General features: G+C 35.6%; 1 protein-coding gene across 5 annotated transcripts in view; it reads left to right on the forward strand.

Annotated features, from left to right (window-relative positions):
* The window catches only part of INTU (inturned planar cell polarity protein), an 88,720-nt gene that overhangs the window by 31,699 nt on the left and 39,274 nt on the right, over window positions 1–17,747 (forward strand). For all 5 annotated transcript variants that reach the window (XM_004747942.3, XM_004747939.3, XM_004747938.3 and 2 more), the window contains exons 3-5: window positions 601–686; window positions 10,718–10,921; window positions 15,559–15,677. In XM_004747942.3, the coding sequence (XP_004747999.1) occupies window positions 601–686; window positions 10,718–10,921; window positions 15,559–15,677 (409 nt within the window). The remainder of the gene's footprint in view (window positions 1–600; window positions 687–10,717; window positions 10,922–15,558; window positions 15,678–17,747) is intronic.

The raw sequence follows: 17,747 nt of genomic DNA on the forward strand, positions 1-17,747 counted from the left end.
TAAAAGTAAATTCCCATTTTAACACTGATCTTTATTTTATGAAAGCCACCAAATTTGATAACCATACCCACTTAAAGAAAAAGCCATGGAAAAGGAACTTTTACCAAAACATGCTGTGGTTTTGTTATAGTTGGGGCCTTTGAAACAAAGAGCTATATGTAGACACAGATCAGTAATAGCAGTGAAAGCCACAGCATATTGAATTATGATGTACCACATGGATTTAATTAAAATTAAAGCCAAATTTTTTTTACTGTGGGTTTAAGTGATTAGATTCAATTTTGCTAAGTGCAGTACTTGGTTTATGCTACAAATTTTGTATTTGCCCTTTGAGTTCTCTCAATTGTATCCAAAATGAGAATATTCATCTCTTTAAATGTCCATAGGTGGTATTTAGTTATGGTGTAACATTGGGCTATATTATAGTATAAGAAAAGAGTGGAGTGGGAGCTTAGCTCTGCTGCTATGAGCTGTATAATAATATATAATGAGTTCCACAGTACTTTGAAGAGGTTGGAATAGATGCTTTTTAATGGTCTAACTCTAGATCTTTTGGGGTTTTGAATATTTATACAATAACCTTTGTTATTCTGTTTTCAGGTGATGTCCTTGTTGCTGTGAATGATGTTGATGTGACTTCTGAGAACATAGAGAGAGTCCTGTCTTGTATTCCTGGACCTATGCAGGTATAAACAGTCTTTCTTTTGTATTTTATGATTAATTACAGAAAATAAAGATACCTTCTACTGTTTTCTTTTTTAAGATTGAAAATTATCATGTATAAAGTGAATTATACTTACATATTTGATGATTTAAAACATTTTAGCTTCTGTTAACATTTTTAGCTTTTGGATATTATTCTAAAAAGAGAGAAATATCTACAAATAAAACCCTCCTATGTAAAGCAGGAATAATAACGTAATTTAAAAACTATATAATGACCAACCTATCATTATAACTTCTATATATGTTGATGAAAATCCATTTCCTAGACAAGTCATTTTAAACAGTCATGGAATTTTTTTTTTCTCTGGTTTATTAAAATCACTGTTTCTTTAAAAAAATTTTAAGATTTTGTTTATTTATTTGTTAAAGAGAGAGAGAGCATAAGCAGAGGAAGAAGCAGGCAGAGGGAGAAGCTGTCTCTCTACTGAGGAAGGAGCCTGATGTGGGCCTTGGTCCCAGAACCCTGGGATCATGACCTGAGCCAAAGGCAGATGCTTAATGTACTGAGCCACCCAGGCATCCCTCCTATAAAGTTTTTTAAATGTGGTTTTGTTTATCTTAAAAACTAATTGTACTATTTTCTTGATTTGTGTGTGTGTGTGTGTTATCTTGTTTAGCCTTATTCCTGAGCTTTCATTTAGCTACTTAGTGTATTATTGCTCATTCCTTGTAAGTAAAAATAAATCTCTTTCATAATAGTTATTTTGATAGTCTAAGCATTGACATTTTGTATTGTAGATGACATTTTTAGGTCATTAGAGAGATGTATTTTGAAAGTGCTGTACTTTCTATTTAGGAATGTTCTGCTCTTGTTAGTATCAGGAATTCACTTTTTCTCTTTTGAGGGATAGGGAGGATGATCTGCTTTGAACAGGTAGATACTCCATCAGACTATGAGAGGATGAACCACTTTCTGGATTGATCAGGGTGAAGAATAGAATCCATGATAAAACAGAATCTTCCTGCATCTGATTTGAGATACTGAAATAATGGGACCCATGATGAAATTCTTTATTGTCTAAGAAAGAACATCTCCCTTATGTTCACTTCTTTCTCTTAACACACAAAGACACACATGGATGCTCTGTAAAATTAGCTATCTTTGGAAATGCAAAATGAAAGTGCTCGAAGAACTTTGGCAGCCAGTGACCAGCAGCGCCTAGGAATGGATAGAGATGGCGATGGAGACAAGGTGGTGTTTGAAATACTAACAATCAGGCAGACACCAGACGTAATGCTGAAATAGGGTATACTGTTGTCCCCTTTGGTCGTCAGGTGTGGAGAGGGCCTAGGGTGAGCCAGGGTACTAAGCACCTCAGGTTGCTCAGACAGCAATTACTTACCCATTAGTAATGAAGAATTGCAGTATTTTAACAACTGAATCAGCTTCTCCAGAGTAAACTGGCCGCATGTCAGCTCCCAGGTCTGGGCTCCTCCTTTCTTGCCTCTGTCAGTGGTGGGTATCTGCCAGTGTTGCCAGAGTTCAACCGCGGCTCTTCTATCTTCCAAAAAAAATTATGTTTACAGTGGAGTCACATTGTACTTATGTTTAATTAACATTTGCAGATTCAGCTATTCACACTCAGAAGTTAAAAAAAAAGAGAGAGGAAGAAATAATGATTTAAATATTTTTGTCCGGTTCCACCCACCATTTACATGCCCTTATTAAATATGTAGTAGGAGTTGTGTATCTGCTGTTGGCCCAGTTTGCCTTTTATGATGTGAGCATCTTGCTGCATTAAGTGTGGTTCTGTATTTAAATACACATACCCACACACACACACACATACACACACACACGCATGCACACGGCTTTTACATGCCAATATGTACATCTTGTGCCTAAATGAAGAAATAGCAGTTTGTTTTGAAAGTGGAAGAAAAACTGTTTTGAGTTGTTTGAATTTATCATATTGAGAGAGTATGTTCTACTCTAGCACATTCTTGCCTTCCTAATCTAAGTTCAGAGTGATTTTGACAGCATTTAATTTGAGGATATTACCCTGTCATAAGATGTATATTATTAAAATCTTTTTAAGGTTTTAAATCTTTTAAAATCTTTTCTACTTAAGAAAATAAACTTTCTTCTTATTATAAAGGTAGTACATGTTCATTGTAAAGAGGAAGATACGAAGAAGAAGTAAGGGACAAAATCTTTTAAAATCCCATTACCTGAAGATGTTCATGTTTAATGTTTTGGAATATTTTATTCTAGTTTAACCCTTTGAGTATAAACATATATGCATTTTTTGTTTTGCTAGCAGAATTGGTATTATAGCTGTGTCATGCTCAAAACCAAGCACCAGCTTTTAGCATGATGTATCTTTAATAATGATTTAAAACATAGTTAAAATTCCTTTAACTAGAAGTAATGTTTAATTAGTAAACCACATCTTTCTTATATCATTAGTGTTGAAAGGGGTGTGAAGTATAAGCTTCTCTCTACCAGCCGTATAAACTAGGAGTTCGTAGGAGGCTCAGGGAGGACAGGAGTGGAATTGGGAAGAGAACTAGTGTTTGTACATACCAGGCAGTTTGTTGGTGCTTTGCTAATCTCATTTTCTTTAGCGATTTAATTTATTCCTCACAATAGCCTGTAGGATACCAATAATTGTGTTTCTATTTTGTTTGTGAAGAAAAAGAATCAGAGAGATGTAACGGTTTCTCCAAGGTTGCAGAGTTAATAACTCAAGGAACTGAAACTGACTGCAGAGCATGATCCTTCCATCTCTCACACAACTTGGGTGGGTTTTCATTCCTGCTGGGCTAGAACAAACTGAGGTGGAATTGTCCCCGAAAAAGTTGTTTTACCTGATTTGTATCTATGGCAGCTGAAACAATCACTCAAGCAGTAAGAGAAGAGGAATATTCATTTATAAAGAATACCAAAGGAGACTTTTTAACATTTAAATTTGGAATTGTCTAACAGCAATATTTTATTTTATTTTTTTAAAGATTTGATTTATTTATTTGGCAGAGAGAGACACAGTGGGAGAGCGAACATAAGCAGGGGGAGTGGGAGAGGGAGGAGCAGGCTTCCCGCTGAGCAGGGAGCCTGATGGGGGGCTCGATCCCAGGATCCTGGGATCATGACCTGAACTGAAGGCAGATGCTTAACGACTGAGCCACCCAGGCACTCCTCTAACAGCAATATTTTAAACTTCTGCTTGATGTATAAATATGGTCTAAATGCTCTTGTCATCTGACAGAAGATGGCCTGGGAGCTATCTACAATGTGGTAATGTGGTAGAATGAGGTCAGAGCTCCATTTTAAACCTTGCTCTGAGCAAGTTGCCAGACTGTTCTGGGTTTCAGTTTTCTCATCTATAATCAGAGGAGATTTGAGCAAATATATCTGAACCCAATTCCAACTCTGCAGTTCTGTGCTTGATTTTTAAGTAAGTTCTGTTATAAATAGATTCAGAATACCAGAATGAAATCCGGAGGTGAAGCCTATATGCTAGGTGAGGTACAAAAAGACTAAATTATTTCTTTTAAAGCCAAGTTATAAAATTCTGCAAAAATAGTTATCTTAGATTTCTCTAAAAATGTTTTCTGTCTTGAAAGAAAAAGAAAGCTGGAGAATTGTTTTAGGCTAAAGCAGAATGAAATGACATAGAACTAAGTGCAGTGGCTAATCCTAAATTGATCTTGGATTGCAGTGGGTAGCAGCTATATTGGGACAATTGGGGAAATTTGGGCACAGACTTGAGAACAGTATTATATTTAATATTCAAATTCCTAAGTATGATAATTATATTTGGTTGTGTAGGAGAAAGCCCCTATCCTTAAGAGATATGTGCTCAGGTATTTAGCAGTAAAGCATTAAAATGTCACCAGATAATTCTGAAGTGATGCAGCCAAATTTTTTTTGAGTATATAAAGTAGGGGTGAGGATGGAAGGAAAGGGGAGTAAGACAGAGAAGACAAGGAGAAAGCAAATGTGACAAAATGTTAAAAATTGGTGAAACTGTGTGAGGAATAATGCATGGGTAATTATTATGTTATTGCAACTTTTCCATATGTTTGAAATTTTTTAAATAGGAAGTTGTGAGTTTGAAAAAAAGAGGTTTTCAGTATTTAAAATGACAAGAACAAAGGTACAAGTACCCTTGTGATTGCTGACTGTGACCTTTACTACTGCAGCTCTTATGCACTCATATTTATTCAACAAGTACATAATATATATTAAGTATATATCACTCATTCCTGGCTTCTTCAGGGAGCTTGGGTCCAAATTCTGCTGTTGACCAGGGTAGATTGCATTAAGCATTGGGCCATACCTCATTTTCCTGGAGCTTTGGAGGAAGCCACCAACTCCTTTCACAGATCAGCCTGTAAAACATTAGTCCTGGACTCTTACCTCTGAAGTATTTCTTAGGCCCAAAAGAGGGGGGAAAGTCTTTTTAAAGGAGATGATGGTTGGGTGGAATGTTTTAACTTTTATTATCTCCTTGTTAAACAAAAGTGATATATAAACCATGGAAAAATTAGGAAATAGACTGGCAAATTTTTTTTTTAAATGTAAATCTAATCTATTCTCAGAACCCAGAAGCATCATCTATGTGGATATTTTAACGTGGAGGACTGACTGATCAGATTTGCATTTTAGGAATATTTCATTCTGAATAGGCCTGGAGGTAGGAAAACCAGGTGATTGGCTTCACAGCAGTCCAGAAGAGAGCTGATAAAAGCCTATGGATATGGAGGAAGGAATAGATTAGATTCAAGATAATGTGAAGCATACGATAGTGCTTCCTGTGGGATAAAGAGAAGTCTAACATGCCTTCCAGGTTTCATCTTGAGTGAGATTGCCTTAAACAGAAGAGGATCAAGGATAGAGAATTTGCTAAGTCAGATACACTCCTGTTCTTCAGAATTGTGACTGAGGAATATTCAAAGCATCTGCCAGGAAAAGGAGAAAGGATCAGATGGGCAGATAGCAGTGTAGATGTTGTGAGAGAGATCCCAGGAGGGCTGTGAGCAGAGGGTGAGAGACTGGTCAGCTCTTGGAGCTGCTTCAGATTCTGACAACCTCCCTGGTTCCCATCTGTGAAGAGGATGGCTTGGTAGCTAAAAGAAAGAAAGAATTTGCTTGTTTGTTTGACAGAGGCTGAAGAGACATTGCTTGTTAAATGGATGGGTTGAAGAGAGAAGTAGAGAAAGGGTAATTAAACAAGATTTTGGCAATGATGAATTATGGAGAGCATGTCTTCTGACCCAAGGAAAGGTACATCATCTCCTGAACTGGAAGGAAAAGAAGAAAGGATGAGCAAATTGCACACCACACACACACACACACACACACACACACACATTTTGAGAGAGACAGGCAATGAGGAATGATGAAACATATCATAGATTAATGTTCATGGAGGAACAGAAAATCCTTTTGTAAGAGGTTTCATGTAAACTATTTTATATTAGATGGGTTTTTCCCCCTCAGATTTTATTTATTCATTTAGAGATGACAAGCTGGGGGAGGGGCAGAGGGAGAGAGAGACTCCATGCACTAAGCACAGAGCCCGATGTGGGACTCCATCCTATGATCCTTGAACCTTGAACCAAAAACAAGAGTCAGACACTCAACCGACTGAACTAACCAGGTGCTCCCTCCTAGATGTTTCTGAACAAAAGTTTTCTATAAAATATATCTTCAGTATTTATGTATATAGACCCCTTTTTTAAAAAAGCACATAACTCTTAATTTAGTTATTTGTCTCATCCATTATTTTATCAAGGCAACCAGATATCCTGAAATTTAAAGCTACTTAACATGTAAGCTTTTCAAAATGCCTTGCTAAAGTATAATTATCTTTGCGTAATGCTGCTAACTTTACTTAAATCAGAAGAATGGTGGCTAAAATAGTCCTTAAAAGAATTTTAATGGATGGTTCTGTGGTGTGTATATTTGAGTTTTTGACATGGTGAGGGGAAAATGCCCTTACACCACAGAAAAGAAGTGCAGTTGTCTGCCAAGTATAACATTAGTTAGTTTTCAAGTATGTCATTTTTCACTAAGCATAACAAACTAGTCTTAAATTTTAGGTTGTTTTTGCTGCCTAAAGTAAAATTAGTGAGCTTTTATTTTGAGTTTACCACCTCATTTCCTTTTGTCATTTTTGGAGAGTCACAGCCAGTCTCTTAACCTCTCTACCGACAAGAGTCTCAAACGGAAAAGATGCTCTCCCTGTTCTGAGGCACATTTCTTTCTCCGAAGACCACCTTTCTCCTTGTTTACTACTGGTATGCGCTACTCTCACAGACACTCCAACAAACCCAGCCAGCCTATCTCTGTGACATCTGCTTCCCTAGGATGCTAATGATCTCATGCTCCCTGTGGTCATATTTCTCCCTCCATTCATATATATTGCTCCTCACCAAAGCCCAAGCCTGGGGACAATCTCATAGCTTCCATCTCACCTGTCATAAGCTCTGGGTTCAGGATTTCCCCAAATTCTCAGATCTCTCACATTTTCAACACCATCACCAAGGAACACCACCCATATATTTTCTTCTGGAAACTCTTAAATTCTCATTCTTGGATAAAAGAATTTTATCTTTTATTTATTTTTTTATTTATCTTTTATTTATCTGATCTCAACCACCAAACCGTTCACTTCATAAGGTCATTCTTCAAGGATTTTATATGGGTTTTTTTTTTGCTTATATTTGTATTTCTATTTATATATACATATTTTGAACGTTGCCCTGTAGAATAGATGCAACTCTCAGAATATAGTCTTTTAGGCCATCTAATGCTTACCTGTTGCTTGTTTGGGTCAACACCTCACACCAAGAAATTCTTTTTCACATTCTTCTAAGACCGTTTCTAAAACAGTGTCTCTTCAGCAGTCTCTCACCTTAATTTTAAGTTTCATCAGAACTTGCTTGATTTTTCCCATATAGGGTCTCTAATTTTTTATATTTTTGTTGAGTTTGCTTATTATTTCCCCCTAAATACACTAATTTTCTATCCAGCCCTTTTGGATACAGTGTTGTAATATTAAGAACCCATTTTTCAATAGGTTTATAGCAAATATAAAAAATTTAGTAAAGGTTGGCTTTTCCATTTGGAATATTACATGTTTTGTACAGAAACATGATCATTAGGCCTCAGGAAAATTTTCTGAAGGATTTCTCCCCTCCTACTTTCTATATAGATTACTACTGATCTTGACCTAGTTTATCTTTCTCTGAATATATACATATTAATGAGTTTAAACCTCATGTTTCTTTTCTATTTGTTAATAAAATAAATCTGAGACTTATTTTAGAAAAGATGTTTAACTTAATTCACTTTAGGTATACAAAGATAATTTAGTGCCCTTTAGATGCCACGGATAGCTACAGATAAGCAAAATTGAACACAACTGTAAATAGTCCCTCCTTGTTGACAAAAAAGGATATTTAGATATTTGTCTTTTGGAAGGTTTTATTCTCAGGGCAGATTTATTTTATAGTATAACAGTTAGATGGTCTAGTGGGATTATGAATGAATTTTTTAAAAATAATATGCTTATTTTTTAAATAAGAGAGGGGCTTCCCACCCCCCTCTCTCTGCCTGCCTCTCTGCATACTTGTGATCTCTGTCTGTCAAATAAATAAAATCTTTAAAAATAAAATTTAATCTAATTTTAAAAGAGTCACTGTGTTTAAATTTGGAACTCTACGGATTATTATAGTTAGCATATCCTATTTTACTCCTCTGTATTGATGATAAAATATAAGTCCATAAAGCTCATTTTTTTAAAAAAGTGACTATATATGTTAATATTTATCACATTTAAAATTGGCCTTAAAAATTGTACCTCTTGAGTACCTGGGTAGTTCAGTCAGTTAATCGTCTGCCTTTGGCTCAGGTCATGGCTCCAGGGTCCTGGGATCGAGTCCTACATTGGTCTCCCTGCTCAGCCAAGGAGCCTGCCACTCCCCCTAATTGTGTGCTCTCTTTCTCTGTCAAATAAATAAAATCTTTAAAAAAAAATAATAACATTAAGAATGAGGGATTATTTATTACTATCTTGATAATAACTTTTTTTAAGATTTATTTATTTGAGAGAGAGAGAGTTAACGGGGGAGGGGCAAAGGGAGACAAGCAGACTCCTCACTGAGCATGGAGCCCAACATGGGGCTCAGTCCCAGGACGCTGAGATCGTGACCTGAGCCAGAATCAGGAGTTCGATGCTTAACAGACTGAACCACCCACGTGCCCCTATCTTGATAATAACTTCTAAATATTTTCCTCCCAAATGCAACTTAATGTGTACAATTTTATCTGCTTTTAAATATTGGCTAGATATTTCCCACCCCCGGCCTATTGAGGTATGATTAACAAATAAAAATTGTATATATTTTGGTTGTTCATGATTTTTTTTAAAGATTTTATTTATTTATTTGACAGAGATCACAAGTGGACAGAGGGGCAGGCAGAGAGGGGGGGGAAGCAAGCTCCCCGCCAAGCAGAGAGCCCAATGTGGGGCTCAATCCCAGGACACTGAGATCATGACCTGAGCTGAAGGCAGAGGCTTAACCCACTAAGCCACCCAGGTGCCCTGTTCATGATTTTTTAAAGTGTCCAGTGTGATGATTTAACAAACACATATTGAACAGACTTTTTATTCTTAATCAAACATGAATTTATTTTTTTACTTAAAATTTAATCTAATTTTAAGGGGCACCTGGGTGGCTCAGTGGGTTAAAGCCTCTGCCTTCAGCTCAGGTCATGATCCCAGGGTCCTGGGATCGAGCCCTGCATCGGGCTCTCTGCTCAGTGGAGAGCCTGCTTCCCACCCCCCTCTCTCTGCCTGCCTCTCTGCATACTTGTGATCTCTGTCAAATAAATAAAATCTTTGAAAATAAAATTTAATCTAATTTTAAAAGAGTCACTGTGTTTAAATTTGGAACTCTATGGATTATTATAGTTAGCATATCCTATTTTACTCCTCTGTATTCTGATAAGATTTTAAACATTAGGAATACTTTGTGGTTATATAGCTTATGATGATGTTTTTACTACACCAAATTAGCTATATCTGGTGAAAACTTCTTTTAGTCAAGATACACACTGGTGCTTCTTTAAAATGAACAAGTTATCTTTGGCCAGCTGGCATCTAGACACCTATCTCCTTTTCAAGTAAAAGTAATTGAGAAGTGGAAGCTAGCTTTCAACAATTGGAGAATGGTCACATTCTGTATTCTTACCAATCTTGTCTGACATCAGGCCGTGAAAATAAAACTATCTTGATAAAACTTATAATCTTCTCAGGCCCATGGTCCCAGATCTAGCATGTTGATAGTTTTTTCTCTCCTTGGTCTTTATTTTAAAGGACCAGAAAATGAGAGAAAAATATTTGAATATCGCCCCACTTGAAAGGACAGCTAACCTGGTTATATGCAGTTCCTTTTAATCCTATATTTCTTCTTTTTTCTTTCCCCAGATGAGCTATTAGCATTCATAATACTTTGCTCCTCTTTTTGAATTATGAGATTGTATGAATTTTTGTTTTTCTATTGTATTTCTTTGTTATTGGTATCTTAGAATACAGTGATTAAATTTAAATAAATAAAATTTTGTACAGAGAATTATAAATTCTTACTCAATAAATACATGTAATAATATGTACCAAAAACTAGGCTAGGAGCTGGATTACATAATCCTTAGGGTGCCTGGGTGGCTCAGTCATTAAGCCTCCACCTTCCTCTCCATTTGTGATCTGGATCCCCGCACAGCGGGAAGCCTGCTTCTCCCTCTGGGGGCTTGTGTTCCTTCTCTCACTGTCTCTCTCTCTGTCTGTCAAATAAATAAATAAAATTTTAACCAAGAAAAAAAAAAAAGAAGAAAGAAAAAGAAAAAAAAAGAATACATAGTCCTTGACACCAAAGAGCTCATATTCTAGGATGATTTTTAGATATACTCTGTGTACCTAAGTGTCTATATATGTACAGACCCTTCTTTGTGAAAACTGCAACTGACCTTTCCCTGTTAAAGGTAAAACTGACCTTTGAAAATGCATATGCTGTGAAGAAGGAAACAACTCAACCAAGACAGAAAAAGGCACAGTCGAACACAAATGATTTAGTCAAACTTCTGTGGGGAGAGGAGGTTGAAGGTATCCAGCAAAATATCCTAAACACTCCTCACATCGTTATGTATCTCACACTGCAGCTTGACTCAGAAACATCAAAAGAGGAGGTGAGTGCTTTCTCAAACGTGCAAAGGAAAAGAATAAGGTCCTTTTATAGTCTTTCAAGTGAATGACGAGCACTTTTTTTCAGTCATTCTGTGTCTTTAGGGTTGTGGTATGTCTCTTACACATAGCAATCTTCTAACTGATAAGCTTAATGAGTCCATTTATACAGATTATTGAAATATTTGAATTTTTTCTATCTTCTTTAAAGATTTCTATTTTAACTACTTTTTCTATAGTATTTTTCTTACCTGTCATTGCTTGCTATATACTATATTTTATGTGATTGCCTATAAAATTTTATCATATTTGTCTTAGCAGATTCTGTAACGCTGCTTTAACTCTTTTTCAAAATAATTCAGGGCCCTTAGTATACCTTAATTCAGATTATCCCCTCTTCACATACATGCTATTTTCCTGAGTATTTTAGTGCTATCATTTTTTAAAAATACTTATTTATTTATTTTAGAGAGAGAGCACACGTGCATGCACACAAGTAGGGGGGTAGGGACAAAGTGAAAGAGAGAGAGAGAATCTTAAGCAGGCTTCATGCACAGTGTGGAGCCTAATGTGGGGCTCAGGTCTCACGACCCTGAGATCATGACCTGAACCGAAATCAAGAGTCAGATGTTTAACCAACTGAGCCATCCAGGTGCCCTGTGCTGTCATGTTTTTAATTCCAGAAATTGGACATAATTATGCTAGTTCTACTACTATTAATTATTATTACATTTTATATATTATAAAACATATAATACATTATAAAAATCATTTTTTGCATTATGCTCCATACAAATGAATTTTTAAATTTGCATATATTCTTATCATTTTCTTTACTCACTATTCTTTCTTACATCTCAGACTGTCCTTACTTGATCATTTTTCTTCTTCTTAAGACATATATTTCAGGCATTTCTTTATAGTGAAAGTCTCTTGATGGTAAATTGTTTTTGTTGTTATTTCTCTGATGATGTTTTTTTCACCTCTTCTTGAAAGGTGCTTTATAATTCTACATAGTATTAGTCAGAATAGGCCAGGCCTATTCTGTAACAGCCCTGATGTCTTAGTGGCTTAACATAATAGAAGTTCATTTCTCATTTCAATATAAATGTTCCCGGTCATGTAGCCTAGTAGTTGGAGCCCTTCATCTAATGGTTCCATTGATTCCCAAAGACTTTGGAGTCCTCCATTGGGTCATTTGCATCTCATTCACCAATGAGAGAAGAGAGAAAGCATCTAATATCCCATGAGACAGTTCAGAGTTCTAACTTAAAAGTTAAGGAGGGCACATATTGCATGGAGCACTTGGTGTGGTGCATAAACAATGAATCTTGGAACATTGAAAAACAAAATAAAATTACCAAAAAAAAGAGAACTTACATTCAAGTAAAATAAACAGTATATCAAATGGTTAAAAAAAAAAAAAAGTTCTAACATCACTTCTGCCCGTGTTCCAGTGCCTCAACTAGTTATATGGTCTCTCCCAATTCAAAGAGGTAAGAAAATACAGTTTTCCTGTGTGGCGAGGGAGAAGATGAAGTCAACGCATGGTATTGCTTATGTCATTATGGTAGAAAGTTATTTTCTCTAATCTCTTTAAAGATAGTATTCCTGGGGCGCCTGGGTGGCTCAGTTGTTGGGCGGCTGCCTTGGGCTGGGTCATGATTCCAGGGTTCTGGGATCAAGCCCTGCATCAGGCTCTCTGCTAGGCAGGAAGCCTGTTTCTCCCTCTCCCACTTCCCCTGCTTGTGTTCCCTCTCTCGCTGTGTCTCTCTGTCAAATAAATAAAATCTTAAAAAAAATAGAAGATAGTATTCCTTTGTCTTCTGATTTCAGTAATTGCTGTTAAGTCTACTGTCAGTCATTCCTCTATAAGGATCTTTTATTTATTTTTTTGTTTAATTTCTTTCTTCTGCTATGTCCAAACTGTTTTTAATCTCACTCTTGTGTTTTCTATTTAAACAATCATTTTTATTTTCAGGATTTCCTGAAAAATCTTTAGTCTGCCTTTCAAATCTGTCATGATACTCCTGGTAGTCTCTTGCTGCTTGCTTGTCTTTGCGATTCTATACTTCATTTCTCCAAGTATTTCATATGTATTCTGTGTTCTCTATTCTGTATCTGCCCATTCCATCTTCTCTAACTCCTAACTGACATGTGGTAGTTTGCCTTCTTGTGCCCTTGGTGATCACTGACTAGGCTTACTACTTGATTTTACCTCTGGAAGTCCTGTGGTTAGAAGGTAGGAATGCCTTCCTCCAGAGAGAATTTGCTTCTGCTTCTGCTTCTGCCACTCACCTAAGGTACTCAGACTTTATCAAGAGTCCAGGTTTAACACAGTGGTCCTAGGTTCATCTTACCTACCTAGCCATTAGGAAAATACTCTGTACTGATTGACACTCTTGTAGGCATCAGCCCTCTGTCCCTCTGCCCACCACTCACCACTGCCCGCTAAAGCCCTCTTGCTTTGCAGTTCTGAGGAAGGCGATTGAAAGGGTATGGAGAAGACGTCCTTAGAAAACCTTTACATTTCTTACATATCCAGCATTTCAGCAAGTTATGTTCTAGCCATAGTTCCATAGTGCTTCAAGCAGAAGCGCCATCTAAAAGTTGTTAACCTAATTTACATTTCTTTGCTGTTGAAATCCTTGCAGGCCATTCTGATTGCCAAAGCCATTTTCTCCAAGGGGTGCATTTCTTTGTGTTGCATCTTTGTATATCAAAATTTAGTCAATAATTGAAATGGAAAAGAAGGGATTTTTTACTTCTATGTATTTTTTGTAATTTTCTGTATTCTGAAAACATAAGAGACCTAAGGTTAATTATTCTGATTTCTTGCATATATTTATTTTATACCTTAAAGCAAATGAGAAAATTAACTGTTTGTTATATAAAACGTACAACAAAATTCTGGGATGGTAGCACCCTGAAACTTTCTAGGTCATCTTGGAGTAGAATACCACCAAAGCCTTTTGTCATCTTTGGCTTTCTTTCCATGGGAAAATGTGTAGATGTTTCTCAAATGAACAGGTTTCTGTCTATTGAGAGCCCTATATCAATATTGTAATTAGAAGAGGCTTTTTATTCTTACTGAACAGAGTGGAAGCTGCTGCAAATGCATGCTACTAACAAGTGCCTAAAAATAAAAAATAAAAGCTAATTAAATTGGTTAGGAACTGTAGAGTTTGCCAGGTCCTTAATACTGAGGCTTTCTGGGCTGGTTGCTACAGGGTTTGGAAAAAAGAGACTTTCTCAAATGGCCTGTTTGGTCTTACTTTACAATAAAATGTCATAGGGTGTTTTGTTTTCATGTGAGTTACATATTTAATAAAACCTTGTCTTCTTCAACTTACAAGACTTAGAAATATCAAAAATCCAATCAAAGACGGTAAGGTTATTTGTTTAAAGTGGTGTTTGGTATTTGGCTAAATGCAATGTGTATTTACTAGTCGAGGTTTAAATTTATTAAGTAAGCATTAACAGAAGATCTTAACTGATGTTTGGCTTAATTTCTAAAGAAAAAATTTTTATAGCTTTTTATCCTAGAAATGTTGTAAGAAAATTTGAGTGTTAGGCAGCGTGTATTTGGCCAACATGTTCTATAGCAATTTGCATATACTGATGTGCTTATTAATATTTAAAAAGATGTGTCCAGTTTATCATTTTTTATATTTATCCTAATGTAAAAATTGCCAAGACATGGATACTAAGTCACGTAATTATTTATTGTAAAGAGGGACCAAAACAAGATATAGGGCACTCTTTAGAGAACTGAAGAAAGACATATTTTAGGAGTTTGGGCTTTCAATAGTTACTGTATGAATATTTAAGGATGTTAAATATTAAATAGCTACTCTGAATTCTCTGTGGTTTCTATCTAGAAATTTTTATTTTGCCAGCTTTTAGTTTGCCTTGTGAGAAAAATAACATGTTGCTTTAAGTCACAACAAAAAAAGTGAGATACAGAATGATTCATCCCTTTGTGTAAAAGTTCTAACCCAAAGCACATCCTGATTTTGAAATTTATTTTATTTTGTAAAACTGTTTCCTGGGAATATGCTCTTCTTGAAAAGAAAAAAATATTAAGCATTTTGTGAATTATATAGATCTAGCTTTTTCTATGATTTAAAATGTGGTTTCTTTTAAAGTTTGAATTCAGATTAACATGTGGTGGGAAAACCCTCTTAAATTTAAGACAGATAAGATAGTATAGCATCAGAAATACTGCTATCTGCACTACTATAATTTTGTGTTCTTTGTAAATTTAATTGCAGTATTGTCTCGGGTTAAAATGATGATTTCACCAAAGATGACGAAGGTTATCTATTAAATGTCAGTAATGAAAGTAATTAAACAGTGAAATTAATTATAATCATTCTAACTAATCAGTGTCCTACTCGGTGTATATTTTGATATTATGACCAGTTTTGACAGTCTGTAACTTACTTTCAAATGTAGTGTTTTAAATACTAGGTAATGTGTTAAAATTCCAGACATACTTCCCTCCTTGTGTTTGTTTGAATAATGCTTCCTTTGAAGCTGAAAAGATTGATTTTTTTGTTCTTTTCTTAATAGTGAATTCTGAACTTTCCATGACCAAAATATGGGAGGCTGATCATTTCTATTTCTTTTCATCTAACAGCAAGAAATTCTTTATCATTGTCCAGTATCTGATGCATCTCAGAAACTTAAAAGTGTGAGAGGGATATTTCTCACACTCTGTGACATGTTGGAAAATGTAACTGGGACACAAGTTACTAGGTAAGAATTGATTTTTCTTTAGCTTTAATTCTGTTTTTTTCAAGCGCTGTACCTCTTACAATATAGTGATATAAGTATCTATTATACAAATATATTTGTATCTGTAATATAGATAGCTATACAGCAGATATGATATCTGTAAGTATTTTGTTTCTCACCCAAATTATTTCTTGTAGTCACCTATATAAAAGTGTAGGTTCTAAATACAGCTATAAATCTGGGTGTTTTGGCACACTTTAAATCACAAAGGTGGACTAATGGACCTACATTTCAGAATTTATTCATGAAGGTAGTATCTCTTAAGCATGGCATTACATTGAGTCTGCTTTTTCATGCTTTTGTCTTGATTATTAACTCGCTAGGCAGTACTTCTGTGGTTGGCAAGAATGACTGAACACTGAATTTTTCATGTTCTACAAGTATGACAGAAAAATACAGAAAACACATACACTTTAAAAAGAAGAGTCAGAATGCAGTTATCATCTATGCAAATTCATTCAATGATGGATAAGCAAGAATTATGTGAAATAATTTCTTGGAAAAACAAAATATACCATATAGTCAGTTAGAGAGCCACATATCCCATTCCACATTCATTTATTAAGCCCTAACTTTGAAATGCCACAGTTAATTTATGGGAGAATGCTGAAAACTTTTGAGTTTTATTTATTTATTTTTTAAATAAAATTAAATAAATAAATGGGATTACTAACCATTTTTCTTCCTTAATTCAACAATTTTAGACTTTACAAAATAGGCATTTATCTCAAATTTTTTAAGAGCTCCATAATATATAAAATATAAAATTAGATTTTCTAAGACTTTAGCTTTTCCCATCTTCTGGTAAAAATGATACTTGTATGATTTTAAAAGATAAGGTTGGCAAGACAATAGGAAGGAGAATTTCTTTTTCTAAATGAAATTTATATTTAACCATGGGGTTCATTTTCAAGACAGTAACTGAGGCTACATTTCATGTATAAGTTTGCATTAAAAAGGGGCACCTGGGTGGCTCAATTGGTTGGGTGACTGCATTTTGCTCAGGTCATGACCCTGGAGTCCCAGGATTGAGTCCTGCATCCGGTTCCCTGCTTGGCAGGGAACCTGCTTCTCCCACTGACCTTTCTCCACTCATGCTCTCTCTCTCTCATTCTCTCTGTCTCTCTGTCAAATAGATAAATAAAATCTTTAAAAAACATTTTTTTGCATTAAAAAGAAGTGTTGAGTAAAATCATATGGTATGTGTCTTTCTCTAACTTATTTCACTTAGCATAATGCTCTCTAGCTCCATCCATCCACATCATTGCAAATGGCAAGATTTTATTTTATTGTTTTACAGCTGAGTAATATTCCATTATATATATACATACATTTATATTTATACACACACACAAACACACACACTACATCTTTTCTACCCATTCATCAGTCAATGGACTTTTGGGCTCTTTCAATAATTTAGCTATTATAGGGATGCTTGGGTGTCTCAGTGAGTTAAAGCCTCTGCCTTCAGCCCAGGTTGTGATCCCAGGGTCACCTGGGATCCCCTGGGATCCCCTGGGATCGAGCCCCGTGTTGGGCTCTCTACTCATCGGGGAGCCTTTTTCCTCCTCTCTCTCTGCCTGCCTCTCTGCCTACTTTTGATCTCTGTCCGTCAAATAAATAAATAAAATCTTTTTTAAAATTTAGCTATTATAGATAAGCTGCTTATAAATATCAAAGTATATGTAACCCTTTGAATTAGTGTTTTTGTATTCTTAGGGTAAATTCTTAGTAGTGCAATTCTCCTTTTAACTTTTTGAGGACATCCCATACTGTTTTCCAGAGTGGCTGCACCAGTTTGCATTCCCACCAACAGTGTAGGAGGGTTCCCCTTTGACCACTAGCGCTTCCTGTTTCTTGTATTGTTGATATTAACCATTCTGATAGGTATGAAGTGATACCTCATTGTAGTTCAGGTTTGCATTTCCCTAGTGGTGATTAATGTTGAGCATCTTTTCATGTGTCGGTTGGCCATTTGGATGTCTTCTTTGGGAAAATGTCTGTTCATGTCCTTTTTTTATTTGGATT

This window comes from Mustela putorius, unplaced genomic scaffold, assembly GCF_011764305.1.
Source record: "Mustela putorius furo isolate JIRA1106 unplaced genomic scaffold, ASM1176430v1.1 tig00003866_pilon_pilon_pilon, whole genome shotgun sequence".
NCBI classification, from domain to species: Eukaryota; Metazoa; Chordata; class Mammalia; order Carnivora; family Mustelidae; genus Mustela; species Mustela putorius.